Source organism: Capricornis sumatraensis, chromosome 4 (assembly GCF_032405125.1).
Source record: "Capricornis sumatraensis isolate serow.1 chromosome 4, serow.2, whole genome shotgun sequence".
NCBI classification, from domain to species: domain Eukaryota; kingdom Metazoa; phylum Chordata; class Mammalia; order Artiodactyla; family Bovidae; genus Capricornis; species Capricornis sumatraensis.
Genome location: NC_091072.1, coordinates 155,641,864 through 155,665,486, shown reverse-complemented (window position 1 = coordinate 155,665,486; position 23,623 = coordinate 155,641,864). Strand labels below are relative to the sequence as shown.

Below are 23,623 nucleotides of genomic sequence, written 5' to 3'. Positions count from 1 at the left end.
CACACTACAAACCAACATGGTGCAACAGCTGCCCTAAAGTTGTGGTAAGGTATCTATGGGAGGAAAGGCTTTGCAGAAGGACAGCTGATCTAGGGCCTAGGACAGGAAGGTAAGTAAGTCAAGAAAACCAAGTGCGAAGCTCTAACTGGTGACAATCATGGGTGCTTAGGGAATGACGAGGAGCCCAGTGTAACTCCAACGCCTGGCTGACTATGGATGCAGTGAGATGAGGAGAGATGAAGAGCTGTAGCTTGCAGGGTCTTACGTATGTTAGGCCGAGAAGTCTAGAACTTTTTTGCCCCCCTCCCCCAAAGATAGGAGATAAAGAGAATTTTTTAGCAAGTGAAATATAGAACTAAGTTTATATTTTACAAAGAGAACTGACAGTCTGAGAACAGGACAGACTATGGGAGATCAATTTGAAAGAAGTTTTTATACAATGACGAAGACCCCATAGCTTGAACAAGCAACTGGTGAGAGATTCAGAGTGTGTCCTCAAGTGTTAGGCTGTTAGCAAGGGCTATGGCAGTTAAGATTTTCCCACTGCAGAGGGCTGGACAGGTTAAAACCACACAGGAGAGGCTTGTTGATGGAGCCTCACAAGGTGCACCGTCGGTTTTAGGTTAGAATATATTAAATACTTTTCAAACTAATGCTCAAAAAAGTAAAATAAAGGACTAAAATAAATAGCTGAAACTGAGAGGGGAAGAATAATTAATAAAAAACAGAAAAGTGGGGGGACTTCCCTGGTGGCCCACTGGGAACATGGAGTTCTCCATGTTCCCAATGCAGGGGGCCTAGGCTTGGTCCCCAGTCAGGGAACCAGATCCTAAACACTGTAACTAAAAGATTCCATATGCTACAACTAAAACCTGGCATAGCCAAATAAATAAATAAATACATTTTAAAAAGACACAGAAAAAGGAGAACGAGCCACAGTCAGTGTAGCAATAACAGGCAAGCACGGGTACCCAAGAAGATCAGCAGGGCGCCCACCATGCCTCAGCATAGGTGTCCTGTGGAAGTTCCCTCTCCCCCTAGCGGACGTGTGGCTCCAACCAGCCCAGACTCCATACTGCACCCACTTTAACTCTCCTACTGTCTGAGGCTGTCTTGTTGGAACCCTGGGTAAAGCGGGCATCTTTCTCATTAGAAACTTGGAGATCTGATGCCACCCAGACATGGCAGCACCACAATTAAACAATAAGGTTTGGCAAGGGAAAAGGAATTAAAGATAAAGAAGGCAAAAGGAGATAAAAGTGCCTTGAAAGATTCAATCTACAAACCCAAAACTATGAGAGGAAAATCAATGTAAGGTTTTATGTAACTCTGTGTCTTCTTCAATGTCACATAGTAACTGGCTTCAAGTGAGGATGGAATGTGCTTAACAAATCTGGATGAAGGGAATTCTGGGCTCTAAGGCTATCGTAGATGGCACTTCACTCATGACCTTTGTGTGGCTCACACCTCCAGATCCAAGAAAATACAGACTTGACCTTGCTATTTCATCAATGGACTTCCCTGGTGGCTCAGACAGTAAAGAATCCGCCTGTAATGTGGGAGACCTGGGTTCAATTCGTGGGTAGGGAAGATCCCCTGGAGGAGGGCATGGCAACCCCTGGAGGAGGCCATGGCAACCCCCTCAAGTATTCTTGCCTGGAGATCCTCATGGACAGAGGAGCCTGGTGGGCTACAGTCCATGCGGCCACAAAGAGTCAGACATGACTGAGCAACTAAGCACATACTTTCTCAGTTCATCAAGTGGCCTCCATGTAATTCTCCAGCTCCCTGACACAGAACTTCTAATCAAACAAGCCATTTCATTCAGTCCAATAAGTATTTATGGAGAGCCTAATTTGTGCGAGGCTCTGTGTCAGGAGCTGAGGTATAATCAGAGGTAAGACATGCCCCTGGCTTTCCCAGGGCCTCATTTCACAGGACATGCCTTTTATCTGCTTCATCATTGCTACCTATATAAGCCCTTGACCACCTTCTCTGTCCTTGCCAGAATGACTTTCTTGGCCACACACTCTAACTCGTTGTCTATTCATCACTACCACTTGGCTCACGGCTTGGCTTAACCTCCCTGAGGAAACTCTCAAATTAACCTGTCCTTAATTTATCACTCCTGTACTCTGTCTACAGTTCTATATTTTCCACTACTTTTTTTGTCGTAGATGAGAAAACAAATTCCTGGTTTCACAATCATTATAATAAGCACTAAGTTATAAAAGAAGTCATGCACAGCGGCCTCTTTAACACAACTGTTCCAATCCATGTCCACATGCATGTGCGTCACTGACACATCATACCCCCAGGAAGGATACAGTTATTCTTCTGCTATTTTAATAATCTCTATTATTCATATCTCTACTTTTCACTGGACATACCACACACAGAAATATTACATATTTTGATAAAGTTTAAAAAGTAAAATAAAAAGTAAAATTTTATTGGAAGTGCATTTTCTAATAAGATGAATGACTTTGTATCTAGATTATTCAGATATTAGTGACTATGACTTGATCTAATTCACATTATTCTATTCCTATTTTAAAAATTTTTATAGACTTTATAAAGCACTAAGAAAGTTCATACAAATAAGTAGATGAGAAAAGTAGGAGCCTCGTAATCACATCAGTTATTTCTTTACATTACTTTTTGGATATATTTCCTTCTCCCAGCTCAATAAGATATCTAAAAATTATGTTTTAGTAATAAATACTAAAATAATAATACTAAATCATAATAAATACTAAAGCATCATAATAAATACTAAAACATAATTTTTAGATAGGTCATTATCACTTCAATTAGGTATATTTTCCATTTTGTTAAAAGCAGAAAATTAGAAACTATTTTACAAGAACAATCAGCTAAGGGTTAGTTAACAGTCATGAATGTCATTCAACTCTTTAATTCTGAGAAAATATATCAATAGACGCTTTATCAAAACGTATTTAGAAAAAAACATAGTATGAAATTTTTAATTATTCTTGCTAGTCTTTAGCCTACAGGTTATCTTTTTTCTTTCTTACTCTGCTATACTAGGCACTATTTATATTCATAATGTATACATTCATTTTATTACATCTTTTCCGAAAAAACTTTAATCTGTATAAATGCTTTACCTATATTTTCATCAAAACCTTACAGCTATAGGTTTAGTTTATTCAAAATAGGCAGCCATATCACACTTGTTTTCAGTCTCAGTTTTTCAATTCCAATAAATTGGTAATATGAATTAAGGAAAACTGTAACTGAAATAAACTGCAAAATGCATTGTGTAAGGCAGATTATAAGTGGCCATATCACAATAGGGCTTCCCTGGTGGCTCAGAGGTTAAAGCATCTGCCCCCAATGCGGGAGACCCCGGTTCAATCCCTGGGTTGGGAAGATCCCCTGGAGAAGGAAATGGCAACCCACTCCAGTATTCTTGCCTGGAGAATCCCATGGACTGAGGAGCCTGCTGGGCTGCAGTCCACCGGGTCACAAAGAGTTGGACACGACTGAGTGACTTCACTTACTTACTTACTTATATCACAGTTAATATAGACTTAATAAAACTAATGTATCCATTGTTTACTAAGTTATCAGATGAAAATGTTAATAAGTCAGTATGTTCTTTTTCCTTAATTTGGATAATAATGCATAACTAAAATTTTAAGTTACTTATGAAATAGGAATATGGTATTAAAAAACCATGAAATGTATCTAGTAAATATATATTTTCCTTAATTTGGATAATAATGCATAACTAAAATTTTAAGTTACTTATGAAATAGGAATATGGTATTAAAAAACCATGAAATGTATCTAGTAAATATATATATGTATAAATACTGAACTTTGATCCTTTAGTCATTAGGAATAATTAAGTATAATAATCACAAACAATATGATTAATCTAATAAGACATGATAAAATTTTTCTATATATTCAATAAACAAGAGAACTATACATACACTGCTAAAAATGAACAGATTTACAGCCAACACATAATTTTACTTTTTAATAGGGGGGTAGAAAATAGTAAAGACGTTATAAAGACTGTCAGTGAAATAAATATATTATGATTCTAGGTTTTTAACAACTAACTGACTGGTACATACCCCGTTCTAAAGGAAATCCACAGGCTTTACCTATTCGCCATGAAAACATCTGTTTCAAAGAGTCAGTCTCACTAACCTATACTGCTCAGGCTGTTCCTAGGTGCTTTGTATACTGCTCAGGCTGTTCCTAGGTGCTTTGCTTTCCAGCTAAGACAAGCCCTCAGGATGAGCACTGAGAAGGTCTGAAAAGAACTGTGTTCCTGAAACACGTCAAAAAGCCACTTGTGGCTTCCAGATAAGTTCTCTTCGCTTTATACAACTGGATTCCACTTCAAGAACTACACATCCTTCGATAAAAGGGGATGAACAGAAGCACTGCTGCCCCCACGTCACTCACATACACTGTCTAAATTCAGAACAACCTAACACACACCAGCACGTGTAGGCTCTTACATCAGGCTTCATCCCTAAGAGGACACGATTCAGAAGGTGAGGACTGGAAACCCAGGGATAAGGGCACCATTGATAGTCATCCCGGGAGGCTTCCTCTTCGTCTGGAGCTCCAGAGAACCATGCTCTGATAGGATAAGGGATGGCGGAGCGTCTGACTTTCTTTTATGTCGAATGGAATTTAAAAGTCAGTTCTCATGCAAATCATTTTTAAGAAAAAGTACAGGGGCTACCCTGGTGGTCCAGTGGGTTAAGAATCCACCTTACAATGCAAGGGACACTGGTTTGATCTCTGTTCCAGGACGATCCCACATGACACAGAGCAACTAAGCCTGTGTGCCACAACTACTGAGTCTGCTCTAGAGCCCACCAGCCACAACTACTGAAGCCCTAGAGGCCTTGCTCTGCAACGAGAAGCCACGGCGATGAGAGGCCCACACACTACGACAGAGAGTAGCCCCCGCTCACTGCAGCTAGAGAGAGCCACGCGGCAGCAGTGAAGACCCTCCACAGCAAGAAATAAAACAAATAAATAAACGTGCAATTTTCTTTTTTTTTTCTTAAAGAAAAAGTATAGTTGGTAGAACTTAAGGATCTAGAAATTAATTCCCTTAAAACTATCCAGGATCAAGGAGTTCCTGGCCTCCCCAGTGGGCAGTGGACGTCTCACCCCAGTAGGCACCTCACAGAGCACAGACAGCAAGGCCATTTGTCCAAGGTCACTTTGTCACTTGAGTACAGCTTTCAAGTCTCCCTTAACCCTTGTTTTTGAGGTGGCAGAGAACAGTAAAGTCCTTACCAAAAGAAAATCTAAATGTTGTCAATCTGAGAAGAGATCCACTGTGGTGGGTGGTACTTTTTTAACTTTTGCATTTTATTTTTAAATACCGTTGCCTCGCTGGTTGGATTCTGCTTACAACATGTTCCCCAGTTCTTAAAGAGCTACAAGTCGCCTGCCAACAAATTCCTGATGAATGTCAAAGGTATAACCTTACTTGTGCTAATTCTATTTAAATCAGATGAAATACTAACATCAGAAGAATTTTATTGGTTTGTCTGATAATTTTAATTCCTCATTTTTTTCAACGTAATTTTATCCATAGAGCTAAATGCCTCTCAACTTGTACGTAATTTACTCGATTATAACGTCAGACAAGTGCAGTGCTCATAGCAGGTACAAATGGGATTTAAAAAGTTCCTGGTGGAAAGAGAGCTGATTGATTGCCACTCACAAGTAATAAAAGACTTCTTTGGACCCAGAGAAGGTGGAAGCTTGTCTCTGCTGTCTGCTAATTGTGTGATGAGCTTCAGGAAACATATCAGCAAATCAGATATCTTACTTGCAAGAAAGGAATAAGAATATTTACTGACCCAGCATGGCTGGTATGAAAATAGTGTAATGGAGGTCTAACCCTTAGGCTGAGAATGTGACTGGCAGATTTTTCAACAGGCAGTTTGCATGCTAACAGCTTACCAGAACCATATCCAGGTATTGGCCCTTTGGTTTGAAGGTCTGGGAGCCCCACATTCAGAGCGTTGGGTACCATGTTGTCCAGATGTGGCTTGGGCCCAACGGGATGAGATGGTGAATGCTTCATGCTGGGCTGCCTCTGCTGCTGCTGCTGTTGCTGCTGCTGCTGCTGGAGGGCGCTCACCATCCGAGCCAGCTGGAGGTGAGGAGGCCCAAGGGAAAACAGACACATAATAAGCCAACATCAACAGATACATGATAAGCCAACATCCGTTTCCGCCATCAGAGGTTAAGCAGAGATGTATTCCCACATCGAGCACTAGGGGGCCCTTCCAAGGCCATATACCTGCTGTTCCTGCTGCTGGCGAACGGCTTGAGAAAGTTTCCTCTGGTTTTGTAACAACTGCTGCTGTTGCTGCTGCTGCAGGAGAAGCTGACATGCCTACAAAGTAAGGGAGAGAGGACCCAAGTTTCCTAAGGTGGATTTACTAGGAAAACTGCAAGGGTTTGTGAGCCGAATCAGTGTCCATGAGGGAAGTACCACCAAGATCCTGGCCTACTGGTCAAGCTGAGTGTGCTTAAGAGTTGAGCTGACGTATCAACCCTTAAACACATGAAATGAAGCAAGTAATAATAATAATAAAACCTTTTGGCTATAGGAGGAAAATCTGCTACTTACCAACTGAAACTGGGGAATCTGTGGAAGCTGGCTCAGCATGGCAATTTGTTGAGGAGATAACTGGGGCCCCACGTTGAAAAGACCTGGATTCAGGCCACTGTTGGGAAACTGCTTAAGCATTGAGGCAGAAACCTAGTCAAGAAAAGGAACTTTCAGAATTTATCAAAATAAAAAAAATTTGTGTGTTGTGTGAAAAGAATCTCAATAAAGCTAAAGCAAGCACTGTTAACATTTTCCTTGAAAAATATTTATGAAAAACATTAAACAATTGGGAGAAATATACCAAAGCATTAACAGTGGTTATCTTTTGAGTGGTGAAGGTTATAGGAACTTTTTCATTCTCTTTTTAGACATTCCAACTTTTGTACAATGGAAATTATGAATTTTATAATCAGGAAAATTTCTGCAAGAAAAAAAATGAATGACAACAAAACTTTCGTCTTAGAGGTTATTATTGGAAACGTGCTATAAAAACATTCACTGAAGAGGGAGGTGGGAATGGGGTTCATGAGGGGGAACACATGTACACCCATGGCTGATTCATGTGAATGTATGGCAAAATGCATCACAATACTGTAAAGTAATTAGCTTCCAAATAAAAACAAACAAACAAAAACAAACCCCCCAAACAGTCACTGAACCCAATGAATCAGTGAGTACCATGGAGAACAAACTTAGTCCCTTAATATCAATAGCATTCTGGTCAAAAATTAAGTCCTACAGGCAAACTGCATGGGCCTGCCATTTCTAAGCAGTATGACTCAGAGCAAGGGACTTATTTAACTTCTCTGAGCCTCACTTTCCTTATCTGCAAAATCTGAGTAAGAATAAAATTAACTTCAGTGGCTGTTTGAGGATTTTATGAGTTAGTTCATGTCAACTGCTTAGAAATGCACTCCATACATGTTCCTATTATTCCACAGTGTGGTTCTTCAGATGTCCACAAACAATGATTACACCTACCCCTTCATCTCATCCCAAGGCTAACTGGGGTCAGTTCTCTCACCTGTGTATCATTCAATTTCTCAACCCATTCATTTCTCATTTACAGAGAAGCCATTTTCTGAAGTTTTCTAATACTGCGTAGACCTCACCATCACTAACTCATCTTTTAAAAGCCATGCTCTCAACAGTTCCTAAGATCTTGGCTTCTCTGATTGTATCTGATCATCTCCCAATTCACACAGTCCATTAAAATCTACAATATTAAAATATGTTTTACTCTCCCATGCAATTTTTAAGCAGCTGGGCTTATAAACTATTAATTTATGTCTGAGCCTTAGGACCTTACATTTATCTTTATATGCCTGGCACACAGTAGATGCTTGATAAAACCTACAAGATGAATGAACCTCTCTTATATTTTAACTTATTAATGGTCACTTCACCAAGTTATTTTCTACCTGTTATTTCACTTATTGTCAGTTTATGTTTCCCATCTGGTCATTGATGGGAACACTGAACAGAGCTGAAGATAATCTAGTAGCATGCTAGTAAAAGCGTCCTTCCAATCTGAAACTGATCAGTCCAGGAACAGTCAATCATTTCTAATCAACACAACTGTTTTAGCACTTAGCCTATATTTTTTCATCTTATCTAAAACAAAGAGACAGCTTGTCAAGTGACTTGTCAAAATAGAGACACAACAACTTTATCATTCCTATAATCCAACGTTTTTTGACCAATCAGTGAAGAAAGTGGGTTATGTTCAAACATGTTAGCGAACTATGATTCTTGATTTTTAGTACATGTGCTCAGAAATCACATTTTTGATCATCTTGTCTAGAATCTCACTTAGAATCAGCACCAAGTTCATCAGTTCTTCAAGCCACTTTTCCTTGTTCTTTCAAAAAAAAAAATTAAAAAGAAATTGCTTCATTCTTCTTCCTTCCTGGCACAGGAGGAAAAGTTCTTTCCCATTTCTGATCTGAAGCTCCAAACAAGAGGGGCATCCACCTTTACCACAGCACTCTGGGGCCTCTTTCCCTTACTTCTTGGCAGCAAGCCCCTAGGGAGGACTGCCCTATTTCAGTTACTAAGGGGGTACGCACGGAATTCAGTATTAGGAAGCTCGCATTCTCTAGTTTATCAGCTTTCTCGGCAGCATAGGGAACATTCAGGCCCCTGGAGGCCTTCCCCCTTTTGTCTTAAAAATTCAGAATTTGGGCAGAAAAGAGGGAGGTGTCATTATTTAAACTCTCATCCTTGAAGACCCCCAGCATTCTTCAAAGATCACAGAGAGGAGTTCTACGATTCTTTTCACAAATTCTTTCTCTGTTGAAGGATTTAATTAATCTTAACCCTTATTCTTAATAGAAAAGACATAAGCAGTAAAATTTTTATTCCCACTTAGTCAGCCTTATACAAAGAGTCCAAAGCAATGATTCCTTTCCCAGTCACCACACTGCACCAAACCGAGCTCTGAGACACTTTCGACCTGCCTACTTTTTTGTAAGCCTCAGCTTATTTCGTGTTTTAACCCTCCAGCGTGACATTCACACACATTCACCCTTGCTTGCACACCCTTACTTTCTGTCTTTTAAAAATGCCCCTATAAAAACTGAGTCATCAGAAGACCCATGGGGTGTTCCCATCTTATCTTTCTTTAGCATCACAGTCAGATCCAAATTCTTCTGCTTCCTAATACTCTCGAGTCACTGGTCTCTGCTACATTCTCAAGAATACCTGCATTTCTTTTCTTTGACACTTCCCAGTCCAAAAACATCCAAGTTCAAATTTTCCTTCCAAGATCTCAGCACTTTCACTTAAACTATCAATTCTCTCATTTTGGAAAGTATTTTGACTTAAAGTAATGGTTCTCCCAGATGCTTCCTTTCCATTCTCTATGAGATCCTGAGTGTTGTCAAAACCTTGACACTACTATATGTAAAAAAAGATACACAACAAGGACCTACTGTATAGCATGGGGAACTAACTATCTTCAATACTTTGTAATAATCTATAGTGGCAAAAAATCTGAGAAAAGGACAGATATGTAGATACAGAAAACAGAACCACTTTGCTATATATCTGAAACTAACACAACACTGTAAATAAACAATACTTCAATTAAAAAGAGACTGAAAAAAAAAAACCCCAACTCTTTATTTGATTTTCTATTTAACAGTTAGAGCCCTGGCAGACAGGAGCTCAAAGCAAGCATACCATGACTGTGCACTCTGCCTTGGCACCAGCTTAATGGCCAGCATGAGGGATCCTCCACAACTCCTGTCAAATAATAATTCTTCATCTCTCCTTTGAGTTCACCCAAATGGGCACTGCTGCTGCTGCTAAGTCGCTTCAGTCGTGTGCGACTCTGTGCGACCCCGTGCGACCCCATAGACGGCAGCCCACCAGGCTCCTCTGTCCCTGGGATTCTCCAGGCAAGAATGCTGGAGTGGGTTGCCATTTCCTTCTCCAATGCATGAAAGTGGAAAGTGAAAGTGAAGTCGCTCAGTTGTGCCCGACTCTTCGTGACCCCATGGACTGCAGCCTCCCAGGCTCTTCCGCCCATGGGATTCTTCAGGCAAGAGTACTGGAGTGGGGTGCCATGGCAAATGGGCACTAGTGTGACTTAACTTACTGTCTCTGATACAGTAGCTCTAAGCTTATTGTATTAATAGGGTTGTTCCTTCTCTCAGGGGGAGGGGGATGTCAGGGGCAGGTAAGGAGACCATGAGTGGAGATATGGCCTACACTACTATACCATGCTGGGAGGGATTGGGGGCAGGAGAAGGGGACGACAGAGGATGATATGGCTGGATGGCACCATGGACTCGATGGATGTGAGTCTGAGTGAACTCCAGGAGTTGGTGATGGACAGGGAGGGCCTGGTGTGCTGCGATTCATGGGGTCGCAAAGAGTCGGACACAACTGAGGGACTGAACTGAACTATACCATATTCTAATCCAGAGTCTTAGACCACTATACCTCTGTGACTCATGAAATCATATTTACTACCTTCAGTGTGAATCTTAAATTCATTTGGTTTAGCAAATATACTAGGCTGAATCATGTTTCCCTAAAATTCACGACCAATTGTGATCTGAGAATGTGGCCTTATTCAGAAGTAGAATCTTCGTAGACAAAATCAAGTTTCAGATGACAACATACTGGATTGTAAGAGGCCCTAACCCAGTGATTGGTGTCCTTAGAAGAAGAGGTAAAGACACAGAGATGGAGAAGAGAAAGTCTAGAGACACACAGGAAGAACGCCACATGAATGAGGCAGAGATAGGAGCGATGCATTTACAAGTCAAAAACACCAAGCCCTGCCAGCAGCCGCCAGCAGCCGAGGGCATGGAATAGACTCTCCTCTGGAGCCACCAGTAGGAACCAACCAACCCTGATGACACCCTGACTTTAGATGCCTAGCCTCCTGAACTTAGGAGAGAATAAATGTGTGTTGTTTTAAGCCACCCAGTTTGTGGTCATTTGTTGCAGCAGTTTCTAGGAAAGAAACAAATACAGTAATTCTGCTGGTAGGCCTGTACCATCTGGTAAGTTAAGCAACTAGTCTCGTGTGGCTATTTGAGCACTTGAAAAACATGGCTTACCTAAGTTGAGATGTGTTTTAGACTCTGTAAATTTTTTTAAAACATTTGGCTCCACAGCATGACTTGTGGGATCCTAGTTCCCTGACCAGGGATCAAACTCAGGCCCTGGCAGTAAAAGTATACAGTCCTAACCACTGGGCTGCCAGGGAATTCCCAAGATGTGTTTTAAGTATAAGATACATACCAGATTTCAAAGATGCGACTTTGAAAGTCTAAAGGCTTTAAAACAAGAAAGTAAAAATTTTAATATAAAGTGTTGATTATAGGTTGAAATGATAATAATTTAGATATACTGGACTAAAGAATATATATTGTTAAATTAATGTTACCAGTTTCTTCTTATGGTCCATGGAATTCTCCAGGCCAGAATACTGGAGTGGGTAGCCTATCCCTTCTCCAGTGGATCCTCCTGACCCGCGAATCGAACCGGGGTCTCCTGCATTGCAAGTTCTTTACCAACTGAGCTATGAGGGAAGCCCTCAGGCTCAAGAATATATGTTGTTAAATTAATCTTACCAGTTTCTTATCTTTTAAATGTAGCTACTAAAAGCTTTAAATTCCATTATGTGGCTTGTGTCACCTTTCCACTCGAAGTGCTGCTTCAAGCTGTCTGCACTGATGACCACTGTTTCTAACTTCCTCTCCAAAGCTTTCCTCCATGATTCACGGGGAAATCTCCTTTGCTTATTTTGTTTCCCAGCCTACTGGCTTCCAAAATAAAGAGCCATTGTCTGAATTGTCATTTCTCCTCCCTTCTCTCAGGTTTAAAAGATCTACTGGATAAATTGGCTGGTCTCTTGATCACCATTTCTCTTCAGTCTTGAGAATAGCTGACATCCCTAACCAGGAGCCTATGATCCCCCCAGCCATCTTACTATTCCTACTACTCACAATTAGCTAAAGAAACCACCACTCAAAGTAAAACATGCCCATGACCCAGAAATACCCCAGAGAAACTCACCTGAGGAGACAAACAGAGGAATATTTGCAGCAGCAATGCTCAAAATAGCAACAATCTGGAAACCACTCAATAGGTAAGTGAACGACGGTATATTCATACAGTAGAGTGCAATATGAACCACAATTGCCCAAATCAAAATCTTAGAAGTAATAAGAAGTTAAAAAATCAGAGAAGGTTATATACTGTATAACTTTATTACATAAAGTTCAAAAAAGGGAACATGAAACAATATAAAGACAGACACAAAAAGACTATAAAGAAAAGTAAAGAAATGCTAACACAAAGTATTTTTATACTTTACTTTAAATGCCAGCATCTCATATGTTCTATATGTTGACAGTCATAAAGACCATCAAGGGACTTCCCTGGTGGCCCAGTGGTTAGGAATCTGCCTGCCAATGTGGGGGACACAGGTTTGATCCCTGGCCCAGGAAGGCTCCATATGCTGCAGGGCAACTACTGAGCCCATGTTCCACAACTACTGAAACCTTGCACCCTAGAGCTCATGCTCCACAAAGAAAGAAGCCACTGCGATGAGAAGCCAGCTGCTCACCACAACTAGAGAGCGCCCACGCATGGCCAACAAAGCAGCATAAGAACAAATAAATTAAAATTTATAAATAAATTTAAATTTATTAATGAATTGTTTTAATAAAATAAAATTTATAAACAAATATAAACAAAAAATAAACAAAATTTTAAAAAGTAAAAGATACATTGTTCATAATTTTTTTCTTTTCGTTTGTAATTTTTAAGAAAAGACTATCAAGGTTGCCCTTTGAGGACTTCCTGTCTAGCCTTGTTCAGCTTCTCTCTTCAGAGTCACGGTACTGTCCTCCTCCAGTGAATATAAAAGGACTAGACAGATGCTTCACTGGGTTCCTGGGCAAGTGGCTATTCATACCTGGGTTGCAGAGTAATTAAAGTGCAGGTCTGCACATTTCCATAGCAGGGAATTAATTATTCTGGCTTAAAAGCCCTTCAATCTCCAGCTGGGTTGGAGAAAGTGAAGCTCGAGTTGGAGTCAATATGGCATTAAACAAAGAATTACAGGTGCAAAAAGACAGCAATTTAAAACCAAGATAAAAACCTCTAGAACAGGTTACTTTTGGAACATTTGAGAAACGGGAGGAATAAGACAAGGGAGAAAATCCATGGTCTGGAACACTTGTAAAAAATCTCAAAGATGAGTTTCGATGTTTTCTTCCCACATCTACATTAATTATTGACCATCCCTAGAAATCGGTTAGAACAGATGTGAAATTTGGTAATATTCATCAATTTTAAATGTTTGTGTGCTTTGACCCAGAATTTTGTTCTGGGCAACTAAATTTAGAAATAATGTGGGCAAAGATAATGTATAAGGATTTTTCCATAGCATTAACTTAAAACAGTGAAAAAATTAGAAATAATTTAACACCCAATAATGGGGAAAGGCAAACCAAAGCAAGCTTACTTGAAAGAACATTTGCCTTCTTCATTAAGAATGACTGATCCAAAGACTGTCTTAGGGATGAGAAAATATTATGACCCAATGTTAACAAAAATAACAGGCTATCGTGACCATGAATGCAACTATGTGAAAAGTGTGCCTGAATATGAACAAAGTCTGATCTGGGGGTTGTGTAAATATAACTCTTGTCATTGCTTCCAGTGGGGTGGGAGGGTAGGTTCAGGAAGAAATTTTTCTGCACAATCCAAACTTTCAGTGTGGTTATTATATTCTCTTTACTTGATTTTTTTTTTTAAACCTAACTGTTTCGTCTTTTAAAATATGTAAATGTTAGGAAAAACCCTGAAGAGTCCATTGTTTAATATTTTGCCCTCCTTATCTAGATAGCATATTCAAAAGCAGAGACATTACTTTGCCGACTAAGGTCCGTCTAGTCAAGGCTATGGTTTTTCCTGTGGTCATGTATGGATGTGAGAGCTGGACTGTGAAGAAGGCTGAGCGCCAAAGAATTGATGCTTTTGAACTGCGGTGTTGGAGAAGACTCTTGAGAGTCCCTTTGGACTGCAAGGAGATCCAACCAGTCCGTTCTGAAGGAGATCAACCCTGGGATTTCTTTGGAAGGAATGATGCTAAAGCTGAAATTCCAGTACTTTGGCCACCTGATGCCAAGAGTTGACTTGTTGGAAAAGACTCTGATGCTGGGAGGGATTGGGGGCAGGAGGAGAAGGGGACGACAGAGGATGGGATGGCTGAATGGCATCATTGACTCGATGGACCTGAGTCTGAGTGAACTCCGGGAGTTGGTGATGGACAGGGAGGCCTGGCGTGCTGCGATTCATGGGGTTGCAAAGAGTCGGACACAACTGAGCGACTGAACTGAACTGAAACACATTTTGCTAAATAAACACATTTCAAAAGTGTAGGGGAACACAAGTACTTTTCTTTCCAAATAGAGCAGATTTGGTCATCAAGAGATTTGCAGCCCCCAAGTCTCTTAGACTAAGTTAACTGTGCTCATCTAACAATTCCACTTTCTAGATCATTCTGAAATGCATCTTCCCGTGACTTGACATCTGCTTACTGAACTCAAAACACACACTCTGCAGGGTCTTTAGGACGTAGTAGTGAACAGAGCAGACACAGACCCTGCTACTTTGGAGCTTACTTCACTCCTGGGCTGGGGGTGGGAGGTGAGGGGTTAACAGTGGTCGTGTAATGTACACAGCCCGCGATAGCCTCCCTGATAGGGTGGGGCTGAGGCAGAGCTCTGAAGGAAGTAGAGAAGGAGCCACGTGGCAATCGGGGAGAACAGCATTCTAGAAGCATGTACTGCACTGGGGGCCAGTTGGCTGGAGAGGCCTGAACCAACAGAGCAGGTGTGGGAGGCAGGGAGGTAACCAAGAGCCTCAAAGATCACAGTGAAGAGTTGGCTTTGCAATCTCTGAGAGAGGAAGCCAGGAGAGCAGTGCCCTTAACTTTCTGTGCTGACGGCAATGTTCTACATCTGCACTGTCCGTACAGTAGTCGTTAACCTGGTGTGCCTATTTAAATTTATATCTATTAAAACTAAAAATTCAGTTCTTCCACTCCATGAGTTGCATTTTAAGCACTCACATGGCTAATGGCTACCCTGGACAGTGCAGTTTTAGAGCGTCAGTCTGAACTCTGGGTGGAAAATGGACTCGAGGCAGCAGGTAGGGGATGAAACAGGGTGGGACCAGTCAGGAGACTGTGGCCATGGGAGGGAATGGTTGGACGCTGGATGACGTTTTGAAGGAAGATTTGTTGCTGGACTGGCTGTGGGCTGTGAGGTCTTTGGCCAGAGCACCTAAAGGATAAGAGTGCCATGTTCCTGGAAGAAGAGGATGTCTTGAGGGGAGAGTGGGATGAAGCTGAAGTTCTGTTTCAGGCATGTTCACTTCAGATGCCTGTAAGGCATCCTAGTGAAGATGCCAGAAGTCTGTGGAGTTGCGAAGAGAGAACTAGGCTGAAGTCACAATTTTGGAACTGTCAGTATTCTAAACTCATTCCACTGGGTGAGATCACCTAGCAGTAGCTTTAGGTGGTGAGGAGAGGTTCAGATATTGAGATTGGGGTACTCTCATGCTTAAACATGGGGGAAGTGAGGAAGAGCTGGTAAAGCAGACAGAAGACAAGGCAGATGGAGAGCTAATACAGAGTGTGACCGAAAGCCAAGCGAGCAGTGTCAGAGAGCAGGAAGTGATCAACTGGGTGAAAGGCTGATCATGAGGAAAAAGCAACTGGGGAACAGACCACTGGAATCCACAACACGGAGATCACCGGCAACCTTCACAAGGTGTTGACTCCCTCGGCCACAGTCGTACCTAGATTCCTGCACTAGCTTCGTGACTGAGCTCCTTTGCTTTAGTGATTCTGTCATTCACACATGCCTTCTGTACTACCGTGCTATCTTGCCTAATACTTTATCATCTTTGGCAGGAGCAGCCCAACTCTAGTGAGCAGGTAAGAATCACCTGGGGGTAATGAGGTCCCAAGACACAGTGTCTCAGTAGATGGAGGAAGACCCAGAAACTATTTTTAAACAGCAGCCAAGATAATGGTTACCAACCACAGTAACCAAAGGACAAAGTCCAAACTCCTTAGCAAGGCAAACAAAACTGTTCCAAATGTAGTCCCAAACTTTCTGACAAGCTCCTTCCTGTTCCCCTCTAGGCAGCACACCTCTGCTTACACAAGCCCAGACTAATAACCGTGCTTCCCCATACTGGCCGTGCTCTTCCAGATGTTACTACCCCTACATAAACTTCTCCTGTCTCCTGGAGGGCACCTTTTCTCCAGCCATGCCCAGGGAACTGACTCAGGCATCAACGCCACTACCAGTTTGAGGCCCCACCCGGCTCCCTGACCCTGTTAAGCATTTCCATACATTAGCACATCATCTGCCAACTATGCTGCCACCATTGCCACCAACTCCAGGAGGCTGCCATGGTAGAGACAGCCTCTTCTTCATCTCGGCGCTGCCAATAGGCAGTTGACACTGGATCACCATGGCTGACTGCTGGCCTGACACCCAGGCACGCTGGCCAAGTGCTCTAAGAGTCAAAATGCTGCTGCTGTAAAGTGCTGGGAAAGTCAGGAACAGCTCTGTCTACCGGGGACTTGAAGGATGGATGGAACTCAAGAGAGAGGGAAGGGGAAGAAGAGGGACCTAAGTGGACTCCCAGACAGGACTGATGACGGAACAGGGGGCACAATCAACATTCCTTCTCTACTAAGATGGACAGAGACTCAATGTTACAAGCAACATCTGAAATCTACAAATTATGGTTCCAAATAAATATTTTTGACTTCTTTCTCAAAAGATGTATCAAAAAAAAAAAAAAAAAAACCCAAACAAACCCAAACAGAACCTTATCCTTCACAACGTGTTGGCTGGATCTAGTAAGTACCTTTACTCCCTTTTATACAATGGAACAGACCCAAAGCTCTAAATCTTGATTCCACACTAAATCCTTACTCTAGCTTCTCAGCTTTTATTTTTCTCACAAAAGGGTATGAGGGGCAGTATGTGGTAGACTGGCACAATTCTCTTACCTATAAACCCCCAAACAACTCAATGACCATCTCTTGCTAATGGAGGGCCCTAAAGGGTTCCCATCGTACCCAAAGGACTCTGTCCTATGCAAAGTTGCTCTGTGAATGAGTTTCTGCCACCTCACCAGTTCTAAACCCCCCAAGAGCACCCAGTCAGTATTTTAGTACGTATCTCCTCAAAAATTTTAAGAATAACCCAGAACCTGGTGCTTCCCTGAATCCTTGAGGGAAACCAACTATTGAGTATTGACGCATCAGAATTTATAGAGTAGTTTTAATCATACACAATTTAAAAAGTCAATATAGTACTGGAAAAACATACAGGTGATCTAAAAGGCATTATAATTATAATGTTTTTCATGCAAAAACATCTACTTTGTACGCATGATAAAATAAAGACAAAAAACAAGAAATGCCATCCTGTTCTAAAACTCTTGATCCTTGGCATCTGGATTTTTCACTTTAGATGGTAACTGTTATTCCTTTTATGCCCACAAACCCAGTCAGCTGACAACTGGTAACCACCTGGACTTTACTTCTAAACTGTGGATCCATGAAGTTACTTACCTGGGGGGAAATGAACTGGGGAGGCACTTGCGCCCGGAGATTAGGAGAAGAGTTCAGTGGCTGCACGGGGGTGTGCACGCCTCTCGATTGTGCTGTGCTATTTCCAAACAAACCATGATTGCCACCCTGTGAACAGAAGAGCGGCAGTGAGGCCTTTTGTTAACACGAGGAAATGCACAAAGAAACAGTTCAGGTATCCTATCCCTCAGAAGCAGCATCCTGTGTTCCAAGGAATCACAGAACGTTGGAACTGAAAAAAGTTCCTGACCTTGGGATAGTATTCAAATTCAATCATGGGCATACCATCACCACCCTGCAGCCTGATACAAACCAAAAGAGTTAAACTTAGTGAAATGTTAGAAAAAGCACTAATTTGTTGTTACTGAAAGGCAAAGGCAGTGTAACATTTATACAACTACTTCTTTAAGATTGGGTTTACAGAATTTATTCTCAAACTATATAATCTGAGACCCATTTTGAAAGGCACTTGAGTAAAAAATGCAGGACTGTGAATAATATCAGCTGTAAAATAATACCATGATATAACTTCTCTAAATTGGCTGATTTGATCACAAAATCAGTGCCATTCAACTGTGAGCCTGGCTCCCTGAGGACCCTACTCCTGATGTGAACACCCTTCCCTGTCTTGGGCTCTCCTTGGTCCCTTCTTTGGTAAAGGAGGAAATGTAAATCAGTCCGAGAGTGAGATAAAAGAGGAAGAAAGGGGAAAAGTGAAAAATCATTCCCGGGACACACAAAGTATTACTCACCTGTAACTTCTCATTGAAATGTATGAGTATTAGTCAAAAATTACAGCCATTCATTAGATGGACTATTATGTGGCTACTGAAATAATGGGACAGAAGTATATTTAGTTTCCTTATCTCTGAAAGCTAAGTTAAAGAAAAACAAGCAGGGCTGTATAAAAAAATGTCTTAACTCTGTAAAAAACAAAAACCAATAAAACAAGCTTAGGCCCCTGATTTCTGGAGGATCAACTCGCTGAGGCACTTCTAAGACTGTTCCAATTAGAGAGCTATCGAAAGCGGGGCTACATACGATGGCCCTTGAAATCATGTTCAGTAAGACCTGACGCTGCGTTGCCCCCGTATGATGCAGTTTTCTACACCATCTTCACTCGGCCTCTGCAAATGCCAGCTCAGAGGTCATCCTCATCAAGGATATCTTCCCCCTGACCTTTTTCCTCATTTTACATTCAAATTCACTGAGCCTACCTCTATGTTTTCAAAACACCTGAAATCTCTTTGACAGGCTCCACCATCAAATCATATTATAGTTATCTTCCACCCTGTCTTTCCACCACCAGCTTCAAATTTCCCTCTTTGTATTCACAGAAACTCAATCAAGCCCTGGTCTGTAGGATGAGTGCATCATTTGCAAACATCCACGACCCACCAATTTCACACACTTGAAAACGAACATCCCACCGAACATCATTGGTGAAGACGGCTACACCACCACTTATACCCAGTCTCTGGGCTCTGGGCTGAGGTTGCCACCACCATTCTTATCCCTGGAATTGTGGGGATTTAGGTAATTTTACAGAAGAATTTTATAATGGTATCATTAAGTTCTAGAGCACTAAAGATATTTTGATGGCTTAATGATTCAAAACAGATTAAGGGATTGCTTCAGGGAAATTAATGAACTTAAAAGCATTGAAAATAAAAATGACTGTGAACATAAAGTAGAAATGGCAATTAAAATCTATGTATATCTCATAAAAGAAACCTGAAGATTCACCATGAATTTTTAATCTCCCAAAGGACTGTTTAAACATGAAAAGACCTTTAGTTCTAGAAACTTCAATATCTGCACCTCTCCTGTCGTACTAATCAAATCTGTCACTCTGAGGTGAAATGGCTCAGCTCTAACTTTTCTGAGACCCTAGCAGTCAGGAGCTTAGGTCCTATAATGAGAACAGGAAACACTTATTTTGCTCAGACTATGTTGCTAAGATGGTTCTTACACTTTATTATCAAATAATGACTTAGTTAATAGATGTCAATTATTCATGGAGGGGAGGGTCTTTGGATGGTGGGGTTTCTGACAGCTAAACCCCAGACCTATGTTTTGTAAGGCTCCCAACCTGCTTTGTAGGGGTTATTTTAAATCTCAGCCTCTCTTTCTGGTAAGAGGTATTAGTTTTTTTTAGTTTTTGTAAAATCAATCCCTACTTTCCTATTCCTAGTACAAAGAGCCCATTCTACTCCCACCAAAGGTTTTAGGTTTTCATGATCAAGTGTCTCGTAAGCCACACCAAGCACTCTGATGGATAATAACAAAGGTAAGTCAACGTAAGTTTATACAAAAAAATACCTTCTCTTTCTTCTTAAAAACAAAACCCTTTTTAGATCATTTTTACTCATTATTAACTGTTAAATCTTCCTTTTTTGGGGGAGGGGGGCCACACGGCTTGTGTGATCTCAGTTCCCTAACCAAGGATTGAACCCAGGCCTCAATCATGAAAACCCAGAATTCTAACCGCTAGGCAACCAGGAAACTCCCACCTTCTCTCTCTTTTTAATGAATTTATTTCCAGTACCTCTTGAAAAGAAACAAAGTCTGGCAACATAAGACCCATGTTTCTGCAGAAAGTGAAGCACTGGGACCATTTTTTAATATGGAACCTTGGCATCATAAGTTGGGTCATCTTCTTGGCTCAGAAGTAGCTATTTTTCACAGTAATGTATAGAATGGTAATCATACAAATTCAATCTTTTTAAAAACTATATTTTGAGATTAGGAAAACTGGCATCAAAAGCTTTATATATTTCTAAAAGTTCACTGCTGTGTGTGAGACTTTTAGGATGACCTGAACCTACTAATTATTGGTGATATTTGCCCCAACTACAGTGGTTTAACTTAGAAAGGTATATAAACTAAAAACAAGGCTATTAAGCTGATCGAAATCTTCTGTGCTTTGAACAAAACTCTTAAATTTCAAATTATGCAGTATATTGCATACTTTTCATGAAACTCTTCATGAAAACAGTATGAAAAAAAACATAACCTTATTTGGATAGAACATGTATATAGCAACTTGGTTTACAATGGACTTTGTAGTAATCCACAGATAAAAAACTGAAGAGGAATGACCTTTTTTAAGAGTCCAGTGCACAGCAAGTTTGGTCACTTACATTAAAGTTTATGTACTAAAAGTATCTGATAATCAGGTGGTCCTGGGAGTATATTTATAATCACCCATTCACCAACAGTGTGAAGACTATGTTATATTTTCTATAACTCAACCCAAAGAGCCCTCCTCCCCACCAAAACTGATACAACTGCTCCTCTCTGTTTAGATAAGCAATACAGAGCCACCACGTCCTCTGTGGAAATGTTAAGAAAAAGAGTGAAATATAAAGGAAGAAAACAAAAAATTACCTGTAACTCCCAACCCAGAGTTAACCAATTTGAACACATGGACATAATATGATCCATGTTTTAAAACGTGCTAAGGCAACAATCAGTGTATGAAAGATCTACATGGAGTCTGAGGACTATGGAGTAAGAAGTGTTTTATACCAGCTTTTCATTTATATATGAAAGTCATCATGGGAAACCAGAATGGCTACAACTGATAATTAAATGTCTTTCCATGATATCCAGAGGTGAAGGCCAGAAGGGCAGGTAAGTAGTCATGGAAATAAGGCTAGGAAAATACTGCTGGAGCCACTGTCACAAAAGAATTGACCCCAGATTTCTGGTTTTCTCCACAAAAACTACAACAGAGCTACTGCAAGGTGACAGACAGAGGCCGGCTGCATCTGCTCAAGCCTGCAAAAGCAAAGAGGCATTACTACGCCGGCCGTAACAGGCCTGTTTCTACTGCACAGCCTTCCTTGGAGGACTGGCAGATCCAGCTCTAGGAAAGGTGCTACTCTAGCCTGAATCAAACACTGGGCAGCATGTGGTCTTCTTAAAGCTTCATTATGTGAGATATAAATTACCTTTGTCTGAGCAATTTTATATCTGAAGACACTGCATTTCTAAGCTGCCATAACCCTCAAATATTTAATCTTATTAGTTCTGGTGCTATTTTTTAATTAGCAATTACATTAGATTGAAAAGACATCAAAGGTAGTACTTGCCATTCAATCTAATGTTCAAAATGGCAAATATGTCACTAAATTAGATAGAAGGTACCTGTACAGCCTCTTTAACATTTTCCTAAGCAAGCAACTCACTAACTTATGAAGCGTGAACTTATGACCAAAAATGGGAAGACAAAAGAAACAGATTTAAAATAAAACCCATGTTGAGAAACATGAAGAGAGATGGGTTCTATGGGCTGAAAGAGCTAAATAAAAAGCCTAAATTTAATATCATTCTGTGCATTCAGTAATCAACAAATTTCCCAAGACAGACAAATGATGCAATAAACTGCAGACCAGGGCCAAGGCGAGGCCACAGCCAAGCAGTTATAAATTTGAGAGGCCTCCTTACTTGTCTAGCAGCGAAGTTTTGGGGGTTGAGCCCTGTGCCGATTGCTCCAAGGCTGACGTTGGGTAGTGTGGAACCAGAGGGAGACAGCTTGTAGCTGGGAGAAGGGGAGAAAGGAGAGCAGGGAGCCTCATCCCCAAGGCACCCATCTTGATTGGAGAAAGGCAAAGTCAGCTGAAAAGTAGTAGCAGTTAGCCAATCGCAATGAGTGTTGGTTAGTGAAGCAACAGAATGCAAGAAGGGAAAAGAGAGACACCAGGAACAAACAAAGTTAGAGTGTATTAGCAGTAAACGAGGATAGAATTTGGATCTGATCATCACCATCATACTTTGCCCAACAGACACCATCTGTCATCCTCTCTGCTATAGATTTGTATCCTCTAAGTTAGTAACACATTCTGTCCATTGCACTACGATAAAAATTGCCAGACACTTTAGTTTCAGGGATCTAATATTGATGACTCTAACTATGTGGCTGCTGAAACAGAAGCCAAAGTCATCTTCTTATGAATATGTTTGCTGTCTGGACCAGCATCAGTGGTTTCAAAAACGTGCCAAATCTACAAATTTTGGTTTTAACTGCCTTCCGAAGACCAGGAATATCACAAGTTGGTATTCTGAAACAAGTAACGACCTCCTCCATTAGAAATGTTAAAAATCCCAACAGATAGGTATAAATGACTTGTTTAAAGCAGGTAGCTGAGAATTTGAACAGGATATGATCATAACTAAAAACAGATCATTAAGGAAATGGAGAAAGAAGACAACAGAGTTTTTTTTAGGAATAGCAAAGGAGAAAGTTTTGGGTCATCTTAACAAAACTAAAAGGCAAGGCCTTAGTAGACCTAGAGTATTTGCACAAGATTCAAAATTTAATTTGTAATTGAACAGTAGCAGGAAAAAGAATTCAGGATAACTCTGTCTCTAGAATTTCTTTTATATGTTTTCAGTGTGCATTTCCCACACTATAGTCAGACCACACCCCCCTCAAACTTCATAAACTCCCCAAAACTCAGACCTTGTTCACAGTACTTGCATTCTAAAGACAGATGGTTCTAGCTGCTGCCTAATCACCTGTCAACATCAACTATTTTCATGTCACCGTTCAAATGCAGGTGATGCTTGTGTTGTTTTTTTTCCCCCATGCAGTTCAGTAATTCTATGCTTCCTTCTGGAATTAAATATGAAAAGACAAATGGGAACCAAAGTGGTTATCTTAAACCAAGGATTCAACTCACCTTCTCAAAATAAGGCCCACTATCTGTGGTTCCCATGTCTTTGGAATTAGGTGGACGGAACCCAGATCGATCCTTCCTCATGATATCATTAAAATCCCCGAGATTCATTGCTCGCTTGTCCACATCAAATTTTTTATCTGGAAGGCTCCCTGA

General features: G+C 40.8%; 1 protein-coding gene across 1 annotated transcript in view; it reads right to left on the bottom strand.

Annotated features, from left to right (window-relative positions):
• The window catches only part of TNRC6B (trinucleotide repeat containing adaptor 6B), a 177,591-nt gene that overhangs the window by 13,175 nt on the left and 140,793 nt on the right, over nt 1-23,623 (bottom strand). The window contains exons 10-14 of the mRNA XM_068970331.1: nt 23,471-23,619; nt 17,766-17,891; nt 6,653-6,784; nt 6,320-6,415; nt 5,977-6,169 (exon numbers count right to left, since the gene is read on the bottom strand). Of these exons, the coding sequence (XP_068826432.1) occupies nt 5,977-6,169; nt 6,320-6,415; nt 6,653-6,784; nt 17,766-17,891; nt 23,471-23,619 (696 nt within the window). The remainder of the gene's footprint in view (nt 1-5,976; nt 6,170-6,319; nt 6,416-6,652; nt 6,785-17,765; nt 17,892-23,470; nt 23,620-23,623) is intronic.